This window comes from Struthio camelus, chromosome 15 (genome assembly GCF_040807025.1).
Source record: "Struthio camelus isolate bStrCam1 chromosome 15, bStrCam1.hap1, whole genome shotgun sequence".
Classification (NCBI taxonomy): domain Eukaryota; kingdom Metazoa; phylum Chordata; class Aves; order Struthioniformes; family Struthionidae; genus Struthio; species Struthio camelus.
In genome coordinates this window covers 7,611,553-7,633,636 of record NC_090956.1, presented here as the reverse complement: position 1 = coordinate 7,633,636, position 22,084 = coordinate 7,611,553, and the positions used below count along the sequence as shown (strand labels likewise).

The window sequence follows — 22,084 nt, the reverse complement described above, 5'->3', positions numbered from 1 at the left end:
TGTGAAACAGGCAAAAAGTATTGTATCCAATGTGCCACTCCCCTCTCAGAGCCAGGTATCTTTGACCATGGGAACTAGAGGGTGGCAAAATTATCCTGAATCAGGACTTCTTATAGAAGAAATTACAAGAAAGTAATACATCAAATTTCCTCAGTCTGGGAACTGAACTGTCTGGGGGATCAATTTGATGTTGGGATACAGACATTTGCTTCTCTGGTATTTGTGGTATTTGCTATATTTAGAATACAAATATTGTACTACCCTGGGATGTTCCCCACTCTGCGATGCTCTTGAATCCCAGTTGCACAGACGAGAGAGTAGCATTTTAACAACAGAACTAAATGAGAATCCTAAGACAAAAATTCCTTTTCGTCTTACTCAGGGGATTGTAAATAAATAAATATAGCATACATACATATATATATATATGCGTGTGTATATTTGTGTATGCGAGCACACACACACACACACACACACACACACAACAAACAAAAAAAATGCAACAGCATGAAACATGCAAGCATCATAGCACAGATATTTTTATGAAATAGAGTCAAGTGTTTAATGACAAGATAAAATCTTTTTGGCAACCGTGGATCTGAAGAAAACATTTGCAAATAAATAGTTACAGCTTGCATAAAATGTCAACATTAGGCTGAGAAAATATGGGGCTGGTCACGGCCAGGAAGGAACGCAGACAAAAGAAAAACCTACCATTGGTTATGGAGTAGCTTTATCTTACTACAGAAAGAAAATTTATCTTTGGAGAAAAATATCATTGATCCCTTGGATAAGAGCATTTGCAAACAGGAAATCAAAAAAGCCCGGCTCCCTCTCAGTTTTCAACTAATCTTAATGATATATTTCAAAAGATATCCTAAACAGTACTACCTCTCATTTCAAGGCAGAAGTATTTCTACATCCCAAATACCCAGCAACTTTCTGGAAACATAAGGCTGGAGGCTAAACAGTAGGAAACAATGTTTCTGGGATTTGAAAGGCAGCTTTGCACCATTGCATTTTAAAAACTGAGTAAAGCAAAACCAGCCATGTAATACTGCAGATACTTTCAAGTATGAAACACAGTCACTGAAACATGATGTAACTAAATCCTGGGCTTGCAGAAGTGTGCAGAGAGAAACTGTAACCTGCTCTCACATAAACGCACGAGACATAGGTGTCTCATTCCACTTAAAGCCAAGAGACTATTCACACTGCACTTAAAAATAAATGAAAAGATGACAGAATCAGCACAGTCTGGATGAGTAAATTGCATCACAGTGGACAGCACTAAAAATTGAACATTTTCTATTCCTGCAGCAGTTAATTCACCATGCTACCTGCAATATTTGCTATTTTACTATTGGGAATACTACAATTACACTGTACGGCTATCTAATGGAATGCAGTAGACCTCCAATTTTTAATGGCCCACCTGTAAAAAAAAAAAAAAAGAGAGAGAGAGGGAGAGAGAGAGGGAGAGAAGAGAACCTCAGTGTTAAGTTGTTAAGTTGAAGTTCTCACTCACTGCAAAAAATGAGCTTGCTTGCTATGAACCTTGTCACTGGTTCAAAGAATATGCACAGGCATTTGGAAACCACTTACCCACTACACTAGAATCAAAGAGAAGTACAATAAATAATATTCAAGTTGTACATATGGCTAAAGCTAGCATTAAAAAGACTTTTCCACGTGAGATTTTAAGCCGTTATAGCAAAATCCTGTTTCTTCATCAGATACTCATCTTCTGAAGGCTGCTATCAGATGGTGATGGATGCATGACCAAACCTGAACAGCTTACAAGCTTGAATGACGTTAGGTACCACTAATTTCATCAGTGCTGAAAGCCAAATTACCTCAAGGCTACTAGGACTGTGAGTCTGTCCCTATTCTTCAGAAGCAAGACTAAAGGCATCCATAAGAAGCTACTCTTAAAAAGCCAATGAACATGTGACTTGTCCAGACATTTATTTCCCTCCTGTATTCCTTTTAGATACCTTTGAGTCTTCCTTGCAATATGCAGGTTGATCACACCAGTTATATTAAACACCTCTCCATAGCCTCCATGTAGGACACAGGATAAAGGAGCTAAGTGTGCTTCATAAATCTGTTAGGAAATTCTCTGGCCCTATGGTTTTGAAATATCTTGCAGAAATGTTTCAGTTACTAATACATGCTTCCCTTCAGTGGGAAGCATTCAAAAACTATTCACCCTGCTTATCCATAAAAGAGAAAATGGTCTGCTTCTCATTATTCTACCTCTATCTTGTCTTGGAGCTACCATCCTGAATCTTCTGGGATACACTATATTTCCATCAGACAGACTCTCCCAGACTCAGTGTGCCAACTGGGATATTCATCTCTGTGGTACAGAACTCTGTCCATGAAATATAGAGTGAAAAGCAGTAACATTTCATAAAGACATCCAAAAGTCATCAGATAGTATAAATAAAGATTGCTTTTACACGCTGTCACATATGAACTAATTATTCAAATGTAAAATCTACTCAATTCTTTTGCTAATTTTTCTGTTATCCATGACATCGTTGGAACTATGCACAATCTCAAAATGCACATTCCTTCATTACTCTGAGAAATAGTACAGTTTCCTCCAGGTCTGAATGAAACAAAGCAGCTTTCAGAGTCAACTCCTACTGAGAAAGAGGCTTTAAATAAAGTTCTGTCTGTAAATTATCAAGAAGAAAGAAATATTTTATGGAGAAGGAAAAGATATGCACACTGACATCAGAAACAAGCTGTCATAAAAAAAAAGTTAAGACATTGCTAAAGTTAATTATCTGCCAAAATTTCCATTATAAGCCCACTACTCAAGAACTGACAGCAAATCCATAGTCTAGCACACACTCCAGATGCCCAGAGGGTCTGTTGAGCTTTACTGTAGAGACTGGGGAGTTTGAAAGGAGTGGAGCCATGAATTGTTAGCAAAGACTCTCCGCGGCTATGCATCCTATCAGATGTGTGGCTGTGCGCTGACTAGCAGAGATGGAGTGCGTGGTCCCACTGAGACTTTTAGCAGACCACAATTTCCCTAGTATCACCTGCCTAGAAGAGTTTACAGTACCAGTTCAAAGACTATGCAGGCCAGGGGTAGTGCTGAAAGACATTTAGAGGTTCATGATAAGAAGGAGAGCATGTGCATTAGCTCCAGTGGATAATGGAGGCCTCCTGAAGTTTTCATAGTTCTAAGCACTTACTCATGTATAATAGTTATTAACAATGTTACTCAAGGGGATTTCTGACTTGGCATCTTTCTGCTGAATCTTATCACCTTTTATTTTAGTTTACCTAATTTAGTGTCATAATGTTATTGTCACGTACTCTCTATTTTATTTCGAAACATAGACTGCAGAGCTTTCTATCATAAACGTAATTTGAACACAGAATAGAAGTGCTGTGCGCAGTTCTGGCACTACGAAAGAAACTAAAAAATATCAGCTCTATGAACAAGTCATTCTCCATAAACTTACCATTAAAATGCGTCTGTAGCTGTCTCTGTCGATGCCCCAGAGTTTGAGATCTGTCTTGGCCTTGACCGTAGCAGCCCTGGGTGTTCCATAGATCAGCGCAAGCTCCCCAAAGCTACCTCCTTCTCCAATGCTGGTGACCCACTCTCCATTGACATAAACCTAATGCACAAAGCGGAGAGAGAAGCAAAAACAATTTGGAGACTTGCAGTTTTCCTCCTACTGCCAGTTACCTAAAAAGCTATTAGTAATTTTCTTTCTAATAGTCAATGCTGGAGATGCAGATAGAAAACAATAGCGTAACAGTTTCCTCGGTCAGCAACAAAAGAGGGCAACAACCTGCTTTGTGGACAGAATTTCAAGTCATCTTGCTTCAGTACAATGACTGTATTTACTCTCTGAATTTTCAGCTCCCATGGTTAACTGGCATCAAGTTTTCCTTCTTGTGTGCAAGGCTCAGACAATCGACAAGCAGAACTGCCACAACTTCGGCTTTTTATTAACACTATCAGACTAGAAAGGAAGGAGATTTGTTGATATGTGTAATGAGGTTTGCTGAAAAACACTATGGCCATGATGAAAAACAATCAAAACAAGGAGACATCTTCTGAAAAGGACCACTTTTTTCTTCTCTAAGCTTTGTGCCTCCAATAGCAATGTAAGGATAACTATCGAAATCTCTCTCTGCCTTAGTGTAGAGTACTAAGTGCTTTGGATTTGAGAAGACAGAATTAACCTTTGTCGTTAACTCATGCATCAGTTCTACAGAACTTAGGAAGCGATATTTGACCCATAGCCTTTTTAGGTAACATATCCTCCCAAAACGCAGTACGGATTGATACAGCTAATCACAGCATTTCTCCTGGATGACATATAATTTGAGTAGAAGTCTTACACTTGCGAGCTATGTATAACCTCCACGGGAGAAAGGGGGACTTGCGCAGGTGCTTCACATTGGGCTGAATTTTCCTCTCTATTCATGGACAATACAGCTTATGAGACATAATAGTGTATTCTAAGACTAGTATGGATTGTGTATTATGCAGCTTGCTTGTAGTCTTGCTGCTATAAACCTACACAATAAGCCCTTTTCATTCTGTTAATGTGACAGTGAGTTTAAGGAGTAGGAAAGGCTGTGTGCATTTATCCAATGCAGAATATATCCCAGTGTGTTACAGACCAAACACAACAGCAATCAACTAGAATGAATTCCATTTGTTTGGCAGTTCATGAAGAGAAATATTACCCAAAAAAATGCAGGTATACTAATTTTAAGCAGGAAACTATGGCAAAGGAAGAGATCATGACCTACTACCAATTACTAAGTGACAGACAAACAGATTTTAAAAATATACAAACTAAGGCTATGTTTAAGCTAGGTACAAGAAAAGATGATGAGCAAAACAAATGAACTGGAGTCAAAATTCAAAGAAGCATCAGTATTAATTTTATTTCTGTCTTCGTTTTATGCTGAAAAGATATGTTATGAACTACAGATGAAATCAATCCCAATTTACCTTCCCAACATCCAATTAAGATCTGACCCAGCTCCTGCTGAGCTTAGTGAAAGCTAGTTCAGTAGGAGCTAGATGAGGCCGTAGAGCAGTTCAGCTGATCGAGAGACCTCTGGGATGACTGTAACAGCTGAAAAGGAGCAGTATTAGTATCACTGCTCAGCTACAGATGAACTTGTGGATCTTTGTGTTACTGGAGGATCTGAGGATCAAGAGGCTGAAATAAAGGGCAAAAACAATCCAAAATAGGCAGGTAGTAGCAGAACTGCCAAGAACTGCCAAGACTTCAGGCTGCAAAAGTTGTTTGTACCTTAATTTTTTTTTCCACTGTAGAATGAGTGTCATGTAAGACATGTAGGAGAATAGTAACAACATTTCCTTTCAAGCTTTTACAGGCACTGCAAAAAGAAAATCTCACAGCATATTGAGTCTACTTTTGATTCTCCTCATGATGAAACAACTGAAAGCAAGAAAAGTTTTAAAAATCCCTGACAAACCCAAGCACTTTGCTGGTATGTGAAACAAGCAGCTGGTACTGTAAGTCCTGCATCCTGTTTGTGAAGGAAAAACAGGAAAAATGGATGAATAAAATGAGGATTCTGAAAGGCTGGTAACTTAATGAGCATTTATGATTTTTTTTAGATTCAACTAATACACTGCAGAACTTGCTAGATGTGTATTTGAAAGTAGGGGTGCCCTCTTACTGTGAGGCATTTTACTGGATGGACCAAGTAGTTTGCTACAGTAAAGTAATTCAGGTCCTCATTAAAAATCTGAGCCAAAGTCTTAGGGCCAATGGGGAAAGTAAAAGATTTTTATTGAGTTTTGAACCAGATCCTGGGTGGGTCGAGCACCCTGTGAGTCACTGCTAGGCAGAGGCCTATATAGGAGCCAGGCCTAGAGCACAGCTCCCAGAGCACAGCAAACAGAGGCAGCAGTGCCTGGGCTCTGCTTGGGCCTTTTGTGAACCTTGTTGGAAGTTGTGAAGGCTTTCTGGGGACGCCCGAAGAACTAGACAGTGCTTGCTGCTAGCAGGAAAGGAGAGCTAGGCAAGGGCTCCTGCAGGGGACCTTGACTTAACTTCTCCTGGGAAGTTCTAGCTAGGCGTGGCTGCTGCTAACGAGCTCTCTGGGTTGCCCTCGTCAGAGGGAGTTGGGGCTTTCTGATTCAGGTGGCTCTTGATTGGGTGGGTCAAGCACCCTGTGAGTCACTGCTAGGCAGAGGCCTAGATAAGAGCCAGGCCTAGAGCACAGCTCCTAGAGGCTGAAGAGAAGGCTACAAAGATGATAAGGGGACTGGAGCATCTCTCCAGAAAGGCTGGGAGAGCTGGGCCTGTTTAGCCTGGAGAAGAGAAGACTGAGAGGTGACCTGATCAATGTGTACAAGTGTCTGAAGGGAGGGTGTCAAGAGGATGGGGCCAGACTCTTCTCCGTGGTGCTTGGTGACAGGACAAGAGGCAATGGGCCGAAACTGAAACACAGGAAGTTCCACCTGAACATGAGGAAAAACCTCTTTACTGTGAGGGTGACAGAGCACTGGAACAGGTTGCCCAGAGAGGTAGTGGAGTCTCCTTCGCTGGAGATATTCAAAACCCACCTGGACGTGATCCTGGGAAATATGCTCTAGAGGGCCCTGCTTGAGCAGGGGGGTTGGACTAGATGATCTCCAGAGGTCCCTTCCAACCCTCAACCATTCTGTGATGCTGAATGTCAACTGCTGTTGCATCCTTGACTCATTTTTGGCACTAAAGAAAATGTGTTTCTATATACTCTTTTGTTCAAGAACACAGATTTTCTTATTGCATAAGAGATGATATTCTAAAATCACTTGCTGAGGCAAGGACAGTCTCATTAAGGGATATAAACCAGAGTTTCATTTATAAGTGGAGGATTAAACTCAATGCAACACCTATTTTTAAGCAATACGGTGATATTTCTTGTTAAAGTAGTATATGTAATATGACTACAGCTGAAAGAGAAGAATTGAGCTGGTGGAACTCAAAAGTAGAGCAAGTAAAGGACAGACACTTATTGCTGCACGGTTGTTTTACTGCCGCTAATCTGCTTTGACATGCAGCTTGTAAACACTTTTTGCAAATAGTCCTTCTCCCAACCTAAGTGTGTCAGGTTTAAAGTTCTCTGAAGTGAAACCAAATCACTAATCTGATAGTCTTTGGGGGCAACATCCACTCTCCCAATAAAACACCATTTCCATTATCAATATCCAGAAGACAAAACAGAATAAGTATTGTTTTTTAAGAGGAAAGCCATTGTAGTTCATACTCTGGAATGACTTAAGTCAACAATAAACTTTTGTCTTCATGATGATGTTAAAGTGCATGGATGATATATTACAATGCCATTCTGCCCTTTAGCAGGGAGTTCAGCTCCACTATGATTCCTTTTTAAACTTTTTTTTTTTTTAATGGGAGAATGGAAAGTAGTTCTATTTGTAAGGTGTGGGAAGTAAAGCTATTTTAGGCTCAGAGCAGCTCATGAAAACCAATGTTACATGGCAGCAGCTCAGAAGATCTCCTTCTTTATCCCCCAAAATACTGGGCTGAGGTTTTGGCTTATGCAGTTTTAGGCGTTTGTGAACTCTGACCAAAGTAGCCAGTATGCAACTGAATTATTCCTAGTTGTTACTTGAACTGCTGATCACAGCTGCACGACAGTTGGATCCTCCTTCTTTCATGCAGCTGAAAAGGAACATGTAACCGCTGACGCCCAAATATGAAGAAGAATAAAGCCACCAGAACCTGCTACTTTCCACAGATCAGAAGTACTCTAGATTTCCATTGTCTTCTGTCATTTAGTACGAGCACTGCAATTTTTGTGGGCTTAAAAATCACACAACTTCATTCACTTTGTTAGTTTTTTAGGAAGCAAATGGGAGAAATCGTCTATGAACATCAGCAATTCCTTTCCTCATAGGCTGTGATATACATGTGTGCTAACTGTGAGAGAAAATGCAATGAGTCACACAGTGCTCAACCTACTAGGAATGTATCTTGGCCTTGTTCATCTTCAGGGTTGTCTAGAGAAGCAAAATGTAATCTTACGCTAACAGTAATATAACTAATTTATTCAGCAAGCAGGACACGATCATAAAACTCTGACCTTCGTAGGACTGAACTTACTTTTACTACTGAGTCTTTAATTTTGTATCGCTGTTTTCAAGTTAACTTTCAGCATTTTTTTGCTGCCACTTTGTGATCTACAAGGAGAATATAATTTGTTCCAGACACTGCAACTTTCAGATCTTACATCTCCTCCCCTCCCTGGGATCTGTTTGTAATAATTTGTGCTTTGTGTCTTCTCAAGCCTTAATATTCATTATCTAAAAATGAAGATGAGGCTTATTTGTTACTGGAAAAATAAACAAGTCTTAGACAGGACGGGTATTTACATGTGGGTGATTTTTCTCCAACACAGCCAATATTTTCTTTGTATAAATATATTAACTTGAAGATTATCTTGAGAATCTTTAAAAATTCAAAGCTGAAAATACCATAATTTAAAATGTTCTGTTTAAAATTTCCAGAAGCATCCTTCTGAAATTAGAATTATTCCTCTATTATCCCTCTATTAATGATAGAGGAATTCAAATAAAAAGCAACCTATGGAATCTAACAGTAAAACAGAACTAGTTTCAAAATCCAGCACTATTATCACATAAATGTAATTTTCATTTTGTTTATACAAACTCGACAATCTGTATATACAACTAAGGGCTTCAAAAAGATTTGACCTACAATCAGAAGATAATCTTATCTATCGTCCACAATATTGATTTATAGCTCCAAATATAACTCAATACAGTAAATGTTAGGTTATTTAAGAAAATGTTGAAAGGTTTTAATTTTGATTTTCAGTATGCTATATTTTAGCTGTTATTGTTTTACAAGAAGAAAACCTGAAAATGCCTGCGGAAAGAGGTGCTGTGATATTAAATAGAATAGGAAGTTGTTGAGTCTAAAAAAAAAAAAAAGAAAAAGAAAAAAGAAAAATACATCTGTTTTAGAAGGGTAGTTGATGCTGCTTTTTAAAGTAAAAAAATGTGAGGTTATAAGATTAAAATAATAAACAGGAAGTCATTTTTATATTTAGAAATATGGATTAGAGATTTTTGCAAGACACATACTTTAGCAGGTACTTTCAACATCTTTACTGGAAACTATAATTTAAGCTTTGCCAAATACTTTTTGGCATATGTTCACATTTCTCTGAGCAGAAAAGCTTCCGGTAGACAATTGACCTCTGAGACATAAAACCTCAAGCCATTATCTACCTAGCATAGACTTTATCCATATGCAGGTCCAAACCATGAGGTAACGATTCTCCTCCAACGAGTGGACGATCTATTATTGTGCTGCCCCTAGGCAGTCAAGGAGAAAGACCGTGACTGATTGTGTTATAATGTCCCTTCCAGTCCAGTGTTTGCTCTGGCCAGGGACTAAACCATACCTGGTTTATAGTACCCAGTGTATGAGAGGAACAAACTCAGATTGCTCCCAGACCTACTCCTTCCTCATCTCCTCTTTACCAATGGTGTCCTAGGAAGTAGTGCAAAGCAGTAAGGTGACGGTTTACTCCCCCTTCAGCTAAGCAACTATACAGGCAGATGACAAGCTACCCTAAAGAAAGTCTCTGAAAATAACAGCCAGCAGCCAAGAATCTTTCTTGGTCAGCTCCTACAGCCTGTGCGTTCTTTGAGGACACTGGTTTCTTTAAAGTCAGGTAAAAGGGCTACTAGCACCTCCTTGGATGTCCATTTTGATTGACTTCACATCAGTTGCCATATACTTGCAAATCTTCAACACTGCCAGAGGGCAGTGATATTAAAAACACTCTCCTTTACATATGGAAATGCGTGCTTTTCTCCCTTAGCCCACAGTTCACGCTGAGCTGGGCACTGTGCTTGCCAAATGAATTGTATTGCGTTTTATTTGGCTGTCTGTAGTAATAACTGGTAAATGTACAGTTACTTTGTTATGGATATGCTAACTGTGCTTGTTTATACCCTAAGCCAGTCTGAGCATTGAAGATAACTTATTCTTAAATATAATAACATTTTATTAAATTTTACATAAAATTTGGCCCAGATTATTTCTAAAGAAAATCATCAGAATCCTCTTACTTGTCCTTTGGGCATTTATTCCAATACTCCAACAGTAAAAAACATGTGATTAGTTTTTCTTTTACTCAAAACACTGCATGCTACTTTCATTTTTTGATTTGGTTGTTGGTTTGGTCGTTTTCAGTTGCTTGGTTGACTTTCTTCCAGGGGATGGAAATTTTATGATGGCAGTCGCCATCTCCTTTATGTGCATCTTTGCATGTGTATGGAAAATGCAGTTGTTTGTTTATCAGTCATGATATTCTCAGAGTAAATTGCTCCTCAAATCCATAGTCCTGTTACACCTGCCACTTCTGTGCAGATCACGGAAATGATGAAAGCAGATAGCGTGGCCAGGGGTTAAAAGGCCTCAATGCATTTGCCAACACCAGCTGAACTAGGCAGAAAGAAAATGGCTTGAGGCTTAAAGTCTCGGGGTCAATTGTCTACTCTCCAAGTAGCTCTTTTTTTTTTTGGAGAAGTGTGGAAACATGCCAGAAAAGTATCTGGCAAGGCTTAAATGAACTGCAGCTCACTTACTAGCAGCCTGGATTTTCTTCAGACAATAAGGATTTTAGCACTGCTGCCCAGAAAATAGAAGAACTTTGTTCTGGGGAGCAGTACGTATAGCATGATAGTGCGCACCTATGGGATCGGGGAGCTGCTGCTTTACACAGGAGCAAGTTACTGTGCATGAGCCACGGCACTAAGTGCCCTGGGACAGACTTTGTGTGGGGAGGGAATAAAAGGCTCGCTTCCCTGCATGTTTCACAGCACACGGAGTTACCACAGGTAACTTCTGTAGTTACCATGGAGTAGCTGAAGTGTAGTAAATTGCTCCTGGATTTCTTGTGCCTTCCACAGCACCTTGCAAAGGAAACCAGTGTGTTTTCTGGCTGAAGATGTAGAATAGGCTTAGGGAGGAGCGTATCTGGCTGAAGAGATGGGAACAACAGTAGTAAGGTGCAAACAAATGAAGGGGGTGTCAGAGGCAGCGCTGTAAGAGTTGGTCACATGCAGACTTCTGCAAGCAGCTTATAGGGTCAGGGGGGTTGGCTGTCACTGGAATATGCACAATCAAAATGTCATCTCCCAAGTCCCACAGCCCATGACTGAGAAGTGCCTGTACACACACCTGAGAAGTGTCAGGATGACATTATTACTGTCGATCTATCCGTTTTGACCATTTTCCTAGTAGGTACAACCTGATTTTAACGACTAGGGGTACAGGGGTTGAGGATGCTTGTGACAGCGAAGGTATGATCTATGCAGCGAACCACAGTTATTTCATTGTAAGCAGCTTCATTTACTCCCTAGAAAATCTGCTGTTGCAAATCTCATAGACTAGGCAGGAAACATGTTACAAGAAGGCAGGCTGCAAAACAGCCTGTATCACACAACTGACTGGAGGACTGCAAACTACTTAGAATACAAAGAAAAATTCTGCCTTCAACACTAACACTGTAAAACAGCGCTGTACACTTTGATCTTCATCTATCAAAACTGTGAGCGAGCCTGTCTGTTCAGGAAAGTACTCATGAGATCAGTTAACTTTAAACATATGAGTCCTACTGAAGTCAACAGAATTACTCACATGCTTAAAGGTAGACTGATGCTTATGTACCTTGTCAAATCAGGGGCTTGAGACAAAATTTTCAAAAACATCTATGCAGCTTCAGAGCCTACACGTAACTGCATTGCAGCGGGTCTGAGGCCATTTAGTTACTGTGCTAATTTTTAAAATTTTATCCCAAATTCATCTTAGAAGCTTCCAAGGCCCTTGAAACTTTCTGGGAACCAAATATAAGATTATTCTGAATAACACTTTCATGAACTAAAGGGACCATCAATGAAAAATGATCTAAACACGTTTCCTCTTGGGCCATCTGTGGTCACAATTATTTACAAAAGAATTTCAACCTTCCATTAAAAAAAATAACCTCTTATACACAACTAACATGACATAACGAAGGGACTTCTGAGATAGATGTCAGGATATATCTGGAAAGGAAACGAAGACACCCTTTTACCTGACAAAGAATACAGCAACCGGTACGCTAAAGAAGTGCTTCTCAAGCCACCTTGGTCACTGCTGGCAACCACCAGTTACAGAAAACCCATAAACCGTGTTGTGCAACAGTTTTGCAAGCTTTTGACAAAGCTGGCTAGACCCTGGGCATTTATTTTCCCCATTTTGTCACCACTGTGTGTGTAAGAGGGATATATACATTTGGCAGATTTCTTTTTTGCAACTAATTGCAAGAGTTTTGCAGACCGTTTTCTGTTGTCATCCAGACCCCCTCCAACCCTGAGCCAAATACTGAAGAATACTTTCCTAAAGGTCCCAAGCGAGAACAGATTATTTTTAAAGAGGATTAACCTATAACTTCAATATGTGCATTTGCGTATGTTTGTGGATCTGATTCAAAGCCAGTGAAGTCATTAAACTCAGCATTGGGCTCTAATGAATTATTTTAAGACTATAAATTTTAGCACTGTTCTATAAATACTACCCTTTTATTTTCTGGCACTGTCGATGTGGCAATGTTTGCTATTGAGAGGTATGCCTGATAGGAACAATGAGTCAGACGGATTTCCTGAGAAGCAACTTCCAGAAGCAGAGGCAGCAAGTGAGGTTTCTCAATTCCCAACAATACCAATTAGACGGTCTCCTGACACAAACAGACTTCTAAAAAAAATAACTTTCACTAAAATAACTGTATGCCTCCTGCCTGGATTTAAAATAAATCACTCTCTTCTTTAAATACTCCAAACAAAATGCATCTGGGTGTCTGAATGCCAACGTCGCTAATGAGCAAGCCCATCCTACCTGACAACTGTGGATATATAATACACGGTTTCTAGAGGATTCAATCAAATGAGAAGTTTGTACCACAGGAAACTGCAAAAGGGTCCGTTTCATACAATAAGAAAACGATAAGGGGTGAACAGATTAAGAATTGGAAGGCAGGTTCAGAAGGAAGCCTCTTTTCAGAGACTTGCTGATTAAACCACCACAAACTCCTGTAAACATTTTGTGGTCTAACAGTTTGCTTTATACTTACAAAATAATCCTTGCTTTCTTAATATGCTGCATTGTTCGTATACGTGGACCTAATTTTAAAAGCAAATTAAGGTTTCTAAGACGAAACTAGCTACCTGAGGCTGTATCTCAATTTGAAAAAAAAATGCACATGAGCTAAGCTAGCTGATTAAAGAAAATATTTTCCTTATGGTTCATCTGAACCCTCGGGTGCATTCCAGCATGGTGGCCTGCTCTGCCAAAGACTGCACACCTCCAGGTGTGGTTGGACTTCTAAAGATAATGTCATTTGCTTGGTTTTGATACCATATTTTCCTGCTTGGAAAGGACAAATAAGCTAGGATATAAAGCATGTCAACTATAAAATTATGCACAAATGACTTAACACAACAAAAGCCAACTAATGAGAGCAAACCCGTTAAATCTGTGTCAAGAACAAAGGATACAGAACCACAGAATATTGCTGGATCAAGCTGTACGCCAGCATCATGAGCATAAACTTTTACCATGTATTCAGAATAAATACTAGACTGTGCAAGTATACTTGCATGTTTCCAAATGAAGTTAGTAAAAACTTACATCCACCTCGCCTTGGTCAATCACATAGAAGTTGTCTCCCTCATCACCTAGAAGCAAAATACAAATGATGATTGCTTCCTGAAGGTCTTCTAAACTGTAAGTTCCTGTCTCCATATTTAATTCTGTACGTATTTGCACAGGTCTGTACACCTGATTAGTTAACAGGAGATTCATATTCTTAAGTGCCCTTGCCTATTTTCCTTCATAAATCAAAATATCACTAGGATTTCTTCCTATTAATACCTTTCAATTGCATTAATTTATCTCTTTTGATTGATTCAACACTTCATTCAGTGTAAACACACAAGAGGCTTTAATACATCCTGAGGATAATGAAGTCCTCCACAACATGCTGCAAGCGTGCAGGTAAGTTGCCAAATGTGATAACTATGATACAGCACAATGAGGTGTTGAACAGTCCCAACAACCATAGAAATATTTTCCATCTCTAGTTACTCCCAGCTAGGCTGTGCCACCCCTGCTCATGCTAAGCTGCGCTTTACTTGCTGAGTATCTTTACTTAAGAAACGAACACTTTAAGTAGAAGCATATGTATCTGGCTCACTGTGGTACTACAAAACCCTGGTGATGTACCAATGCTTCTACAAATGTATAGCAAAAGATAGTCCTTGCATGAATGAACTTATGACATAGCTGTAGTGTGTACTTAACACACTTTTGGAATATAGTCGTTCTTCTCATTAAGCAAAGAAAGAGGATGAAATCTCAGATGGAGACATGTGAATTGTACAATCTTAGCAAACATGGAAGGGAAAAAAAAGAGGAGAAAAATTACCCTGTTGAATGACTGTTTCTCCTGCAATGTGCGTAACAGGGAACATGGCATCAAATATGTCACTGGAAAAGGAAAAAAAGATTTGTTAACGAATCAGATTTATTTCTTAGACTTGCATTCACTGTTTCATTAAGCCTTCATTAACAGATTTTGCAGAAAAGGAAAAGGAAAATGTTAGTTGTAACTGGAAAGTAAGCCCCTGCTTAGCAAGAAATCAAAATAACTAGTTTGGTACAATCCGTGGTTTAAAACTAAGTGAGACAGCGATCCAGCGCAAGTTATTTTGAAAGAACTCCTGAATTATATGCATATAGGACACTTCTTACAGCGCTGCACAAACTAGCCAGCCCGAATATTTCATTCTCTAAGCAGAGAGATTTCAGATTTTCAGATGCGATCAGTATGTGTCACAGCAGTAACTGCTAGATGCCTAAATGGGAGCTCTACTCTTCTGAACATCTGGCCTTACATTTACAAGCAAAACCTGTTCCACAATGCAAAGTACATTTGGAAAGGTAGATGACTCTACATTAACATAGCATAAGAGCTGGCCAGAGGTTACACTTACAGTGCAGAGGAGGGGAGCCCAAGCTCTGAAAATCTTAGTTACACTTTAGTGAGTTACTAGTGAGAAGGGAATTTGACCAATGCTACAGAAACACTAAAGCTACAGAACAGCCTTGTACTCATTAATCATTGCTGAATTACACACCTTACTGTGCTCTTAAGCATACTGTCACATATCCTTAAAAGGCCAGGCAGAGCAGTAAGGGCGAGAATGCACCCTGCACCAACACTTTGGGCAACTTGCCCAAATCCAGTCCTTTGTTTACTGAGGGAGACAGCAGGCTCTGTGGAGCCAGGGCTTCCTTTCCCCACACCAGGTTTGGGGGAACTGATTTTGAGAAGCCTCCACTGTACTGAACCTGCCTCTCCCCACCTCTCTTCCACTTCCTATGCATCAATATTAAGGGCTAAAGGAAACAGATCCCCAACACAAACAAAAGGCAGCAAAGCAGAACTGTAACAAGTCCCTTCCCTGGTCTGGTCCAGGAATGGTCCATCCATGGGCCACCTTTGATACAGGCGAGATGAAACGCTTCGGTCTGGGACATAAAATGCTGCAAACGCCTCATAATCATAAATGAGTTCAAGCAGTGACGGAATCTAAAATTTTCATCAAAATAACCAGGAGATCAGCAACAAGTCCATGCTACAGCACCTTATATGGGAAATGCATATTCTAAAATCCCATTATTAGCTTATTTCCTGTTCAGCTGTTCCAGAATTTACTCAGGCTCAGTTCTAGGAAATGTTTCACTCATAAGCTCAAACTGGTTGTATCTTTTTCTCCTAAGTAGCTAGAATGTTTCTGCACCTTGGGCTGAGGCGGAGTAACACAGCTCTGTGTCAGTACCACTGTAGGAGAGCTGGGGGATGTGAAACCAGGCATCTCCTGCTGCTCCAGAGTGCTTGCAAGTGATGCTTAGCCCGTGATTCATATTAGGATAGTATGCTTTGCTCCTGCTGTTTCATCAGGCCCACCATGTGTTATCCCTACCCACACTCAGGAAATATCTCTGCCACTGGTAAAAAGCTTACTCAGAGCTTCCAGGGAGACCTCTTTCTCACCCCATCCTGAGTAGTGATGCAAAGACCTATAATAAATTACTCTGAAAAGTCTATAGACTGCATTCTTGCATCCACTAAGCTCATTTTAAATGAGCCTAAATGGGTTCAGAATTTCTCCAGTTCGAGAGGGTTCTCTGTTGGCAGAAAACAAGCATGTGTTTGGTGTACGCTGTAGAGCGGGCTGCTGTGCCAACACTCCGCGCCCTTAACCTAAAGCAACAGGAGCCGCGGTTCAGAGGCACTGGAGGAAAGAGCCACGATGTTAGGTACTGAGCTAGTACAGAGAGGGATGTTACGTCAGTGAGGCAAGTCATACTGTTCTTCAGGAGCTCTAGGACCTGACAATTCGGCATCATAGAGCCTCATTTGCTTCCCTCTGATTTCCCCTTTGCTGTGCCTAGGCACTTTGCAGTGCTTTAAGAATAGTTTTGCAGCCTATGGAACATTTACTGGAGGAAAAGGCATTCTCCGTGGTACAGAATAAAGTTTTCAATGTGATACATCCAAAAATAGAAATGACACTGTGAATATCAATAACCAGACCAAAATGTGACTGTTTGTTCAAACTTGGAAACTTTTTTTGGAATAGAAATATAGAGGAAATAACTACCCACAATGTCAGCAAATCTTTGTTTTAAGGTTGTATTTTATTTATAACTTAACAATTGACTGTACAAAGAGTGCCCAATAAATTATGCATAGCACTGCACCCTTCTCCAAAATGTTTTACGTTTCTACACCACTTTTTACTTTTACCAAAAAACACTTTAGAACTCATAGATTAAAACTTTAAGCTGAAGGTGTAATGAACTCAAAGTCTATTTTCAGAAACAGCAGTTTTACACTAATATTCTGCTGCCTCTCAGCATCACATATGTAATGTGTTTCAGGGAAGTCTTCATCTTATTACACCAAGCCCTGGATTTTTAAGAGACCTTTGAAAGACATGTCATCAAATATTAGCCTAAAATACATATAAATATACACATGTGCAAACTCATGGTGATGTTGATTTACATTTCCAAAAAGAAACAAGGGTATATTGTTGATACATAAACATACGTGACCAATAGTATCATGGCGGTCTCTGGAAACACGTAGTCATGCTTCTTTTCTATTATGGAACTATTGTTCTTAATTTACATGATTAGGCCTAGATCTCTCACAGTGATTAATGAGTTGGAGTGTTTCTGCTTTTGGATGCTCAATTTGAGATTCATTAAACAGACTCAGCTCTCAAATGATATGGATCAGCTTGCAGCTTCGAAGTTACTCAACCTACAAGTCTGACAGCCAAAAATTGGGGCACACAGAAAGAAAGAAAACCACCAAAGAAAACCACCCTTCTGGAAATTATCATCTCCTAATGAACCAAATGCTTAAGGTAACCACATGAAATCTGGCTTTTGATTCAATTCAGATTAAGCGTAGAATCTACTCTGAAATTTTTCGTATTGCCTTTTTTTGCGTTGTCCGAAATAAAAACAAAAAATGTTCGAAAGATCAGCATGCCAAAATATGTTGAAAATTTGAAAAATTTGTTCTCAATCTAGCTGAGCCAAAATCTGAAATTACAATAAGCAAACATTTTTTTCCCTTCCTCAATAAATGCCTTATGTTCCATATTCAGTTCACCAATTGTCCTGGGTCTGTAGTAAGTAGAGAAAACAAGGCGTTAAATACTGAATGGGCTGCATAAAATCAGTGGCACTCACCAAAGGCATAGATAATATAAGCAGGGCCAAAAATATGGCCTATCATCTGCTATTTTTTATCCTGCACCATTCACCTGCTTGTTTATGTTTCAAAGTCATTCAAAACATTCCTTTGACCATTAAGGTAGAAAAAATTCTTACAAATACAGTGCTGAACGCAGCCCACCATAAAGAAAAGAGTGAAGCCAACTTCTCCTGCACTTCTGCTACAGTAGAAAGTTGTATTTGTTGGTTTTGAAGGCATTGTTACATACAAATAATTAGGCACGGACACACATACACATTCCTAACAGCCAAAATTTTGTCAAGTACAAGCAGGTTTTAATACAGTGTAAACAGAAAGCTGGAAAATCACTAGTTAGGTCTTCACCCAGTGTTGAACTACCATGATTTCATAGTCTCTATTTGAGCTGCACCACCAAGAACATATGCAGTCTCCGTCTTCTGCCTCTACACCAGATACGTAACTGTTAACACCGACTGTGTTAATGCTGCGCTGCCTTCTGAATTGACATGGAAAGGGTTTGACATTATGCCAGGGTTTTTATTATTGTGCTGTAATGAAAATTGTAAACAGGGATTTCCTTATTTTGTTCAAGTGAAAACATACCATTTGCCATGTTTCCAGAGGACTTATTCAGGTGATGGAAGAAGAACATGGGGCATCAGTTCGGGTATTTCAGCAGATGTTTCACGTGGCTGCAGTCCAGAGAGGTGCACTGGGTGCACCCAGTGCTTCCCGGGTGCAGCATCAGTGCTCAGAGGACTCTTTCTCTACTTTTCCAGAGGGAAAACTTTTGATATGCTCTGCAATTTTTTCACAGCCTCCCTACCTGTTTCCAGAGAAGTTGCTCACGGCCCTTGGAGCCAAACATTTGTTCCAATCAGAAGGTATCATGGACAATTTTTTACTTGGAACTATTGCTGCAGGTGGGACTCATGTACATGAATTTCCACAGTTGGCTCCAGAGAGGCTAGCAGGATTCTATTACTAATATTTTCCACAGGGATTTAATTTTTTGTAACTTTTTGATATTATCCTCCAAAAACAAATTGCAGGAAAAGATTGTTACCAGAGCAGTTAACTAGTCCAACAAAGTGAAACCAAGAAATATGTTTAGACATGAAATCTCTATCTCTTCCATCAAAAAATACTATGTCTTCTTAAGAAATATCAACATTTAAAAGAATTTTTTTTTAAAGGTCAAACATATCAAAGGCTTACAGCTAGTTTTAACATGTAAAGTGTCTTCCTAAAGTGTGCAGGAGAACTGCAAATAACTCAAATCAGACCTGAAATTGTAGGGCCTGATCTCTGTTGTCTGTCATTCGTATGACTTCTTGACACCTGTACAGGCTGAGCCAATTCCCTCTTCGTGCAAAAAGGGAGAACTCCAATCAATGAGACTGCAGCTATTTATACCAGCAAAGAATCTGTCACAGTGATTGCAAAATAAAAATTACATACTTTGCAGATTTGATTCAGTAGCATTTTATACACCCTGTTTGCCAAGATGTAAATGACTATGCTAAGAGGAAGTTAGCAGAAAGGGCAGGCCCAAGAGGTTCTCCTTCTCACGAGGAAAAGCAAATGATAAAAATAAATCATCTCATCTGCTTTTACACTGAGGCTGTTTGGAGTCAACGCAGAATACAGGATAGACAAAAAAAAAAATTATGTGCGCTGTAGGTAATACAGTACTGGCAATGGGCAACTGAGAACAAGAGCTTGTTAAAACAAAGCGAGAGAACGAGGATTCCAAGCACTTTCCGAACCAGACCATGGCAATGGCCAAAATAGGGAAACTATGTAAGACAATTTATCAGTTTCACAATCAGATTTCTTTCCAGGCCTTGCTGTGCTGAATGCATTGCAGCAAAGGAAAAATGGAATAGACAAAATGTATATGTGTTAGACAAAAATGGAAAATCCTTGTTTTATCTGCAGGTTATAATTAGTCAGAGTTCAATCAGAGCAATTTCATTGTGCAGGCAAACTCAGAAAGCGTTCCATATGTGTACTATACAAACTTCTGCTTGTTTTGCTATCTAACAAAACCCTCTGTACTGTTAAGAATGGGTTTAAAAGGTACATAGCTGCTCTGACGTAATTCAACAAAAGACAGGGGACATTTTCTCAGAGTAGGACTGCGTTAGCCTGAAGATTTCAGTGTTTTAAACCTCTCTCATTTGCATACCCTTAAAGTTTAGTAAGCAGGGTTGATAGTAACTCCATCTTTCTTTAGCTGTAAACTCTTATCTCTGGGTACTATTTTTAAGAGTTCTGAAGTTTGGGAGGTGCAAGGGGGCTCTTTGCTTGTGTATCTAAGATTTTCTTATGATTCGTTTCCTGAAGAGGTAACGACTTTCTAACAACTGTTCTAGCAATTACAGCAAAGAAGCACAGAATTCAAGACATAAAACTGTGTTCAATTAACATCCATGTAATAAAGGAATAAATGCAGTACTTTATCAGTGAATAAAATGTGAGGGTCTGTGCAATGTGGTGCACACCATCTAAGTATAAGGCTTCAATTTAGACTGTTCTGAAGCATGTTGCATGTCGCTGCTGATGTACAGTACCAAAACCACAGAGAAACAATTACTATTATTTACTGAGTACTGAGAATAAAAGCAATACTTCACACACAGGGAAAAGAAAATATTCCTTTTTAGAGGCATTTAAAATTAAAGGCCCACAGCTTGCAATTACTATAATCAAATACATGGTGTCATGGTACATAACAGAGTCAATGCTGAAGCCCAAATGAAAACATTATGCAGCTACTTCCATTAATTTTTTTCCTGTTAGGACAGCAACAAATTTATTATAGCAACATACAAAGCTATTACCAATTGAGAATACAATTACTTCACTGTAATGGCCGATGTTTAGTCATTATTACAATTAAGACATAATATTAATTTTACTGTAATGACCATTAAGTCTTCGAAACTGGACATGAAAACACATTCTAAATAGTCAGTTAAAACTGAAGTCCATGTCTAATTCCATAGCATTTCTTAAGTCGCTAGTCCACATAGCTAAGAGGCGCAGGAAACAGAAAGAAATAAAAAAATTATCTTTTATTTCTGTGAAGAATTTGCATTTTTATTGTTTTATGAACTCCTTTTACAGGTTCAAAAATTATTACACTGAATGAACTGAATGAAATTTTACAATCGTAGCATCAATTTACTTTACAGGCTGTTTACACGTCTACAAGTCAATGGTCGGCATCATCTTCACCATGATAAAAAGAGCTTTCAGAGAGTTTCTGTAAGGATCTTCCCATGGAAATCAATCTATCTGCCATCGTCCACTGAGATAAGACTGTAGTGAGTAGGCTGAGCGAACTGAATCTTTCCCTCTGCTGAGCACTTTTAAGACACCATCTGGGCTACCATGTCCAGTTTGGGCTCCTCAGCACAAGACAGACATGGACAAATTGGAGCAAGTCCAGCAGAGGCCACCAAAACGGTCCAGGGGTTGGACAACAGGACAGCAGAAGAGAGGGTGGGAGGACTGTGTTTATTCCTTGCGAAAAGAAGGGTTAGGGGAGACCTTACTGCTGTCTACAGCTGCCTAATGGGAGGTGTAGAGAAGGCTGAGCCGGGCTTTTCTTAGAGGTGCACAGCAGAAGGATGCGAGGCAACGGGCATAAGTGGGAACAAAGGAAATTCTGACCTGACATAGAGAAAAAAGTTTTTACTATGAGGGTGGTCAAACACTGGCACAGGGGCCCACAAGAGGGAGGGAAATCTCATAACTTGCCTGGACAAGGCCCTGAGCAGCCTGCTCTACCTGGACCTGCTCTGAGCAAGAAGTTGCACTAGGGACCTCCGCAAGCCCCTTCCACCCTACTTGGCACAGAGCTTCCCTCCCTCAGCAGGCGAGATGAAGTGCGACTGTGCTCAGCTGCAGAGTGAGTAGAAGCAGGGGAGCACAAGCCTGCAGGCAGCTGGAGGAAACTCCATGCACAATGCACAGAAAATACGTTCTGTGTGTATGCATGCATGACTAGGCATGCACTTCTGCATAAATAACTGCAGTAAGACTATATACTGACTTCTCATCACTCATATCACCTCTCATCATAAAATTCAGGGCATATCAGAAGGCCTTGCTTAGATATTTGGTAACAGCGTATTTTTCTGCAGAAAAATACCACTTCACTGGAACCAAAAGTTTTGGTGGAAAA

General features: G+C 39.7%; 1 protein-coding gene across 2 annotated transcripts in view; it reads right to left on the bottom strand.

The window, feature by feature from the left end:
* Positions 1-22,084, bottom strand: part of PRKAR1B (protein kinase cAMP-dependent type I regulatory subunit beta) — a 106,667-nt gene that overhangs the window by 30,034 nt on the left and 54,549 nt on the right. For both annotated transcript variants that reach the window (XM_068909058.1, XM_068909057.1), the window contains exons 5-7: positions 14,536-14,597; positions 13,740-13,786; positions 3,489-3,647 (exon numbers count right to left, since the gene is read on the bottom strand). In XM_068909058.1, coding sequence (XP_068765159.1) covers positions 3,489-3,647; positions 13,740-13,786; positions 14,536-14,597 — 268 coding nt within the window. The remainder of the gene's footprint in view (positions 1-3,488; positions 3,648-13,739; positions 13,787-14,535; positions 14,598-22,084) is intronic.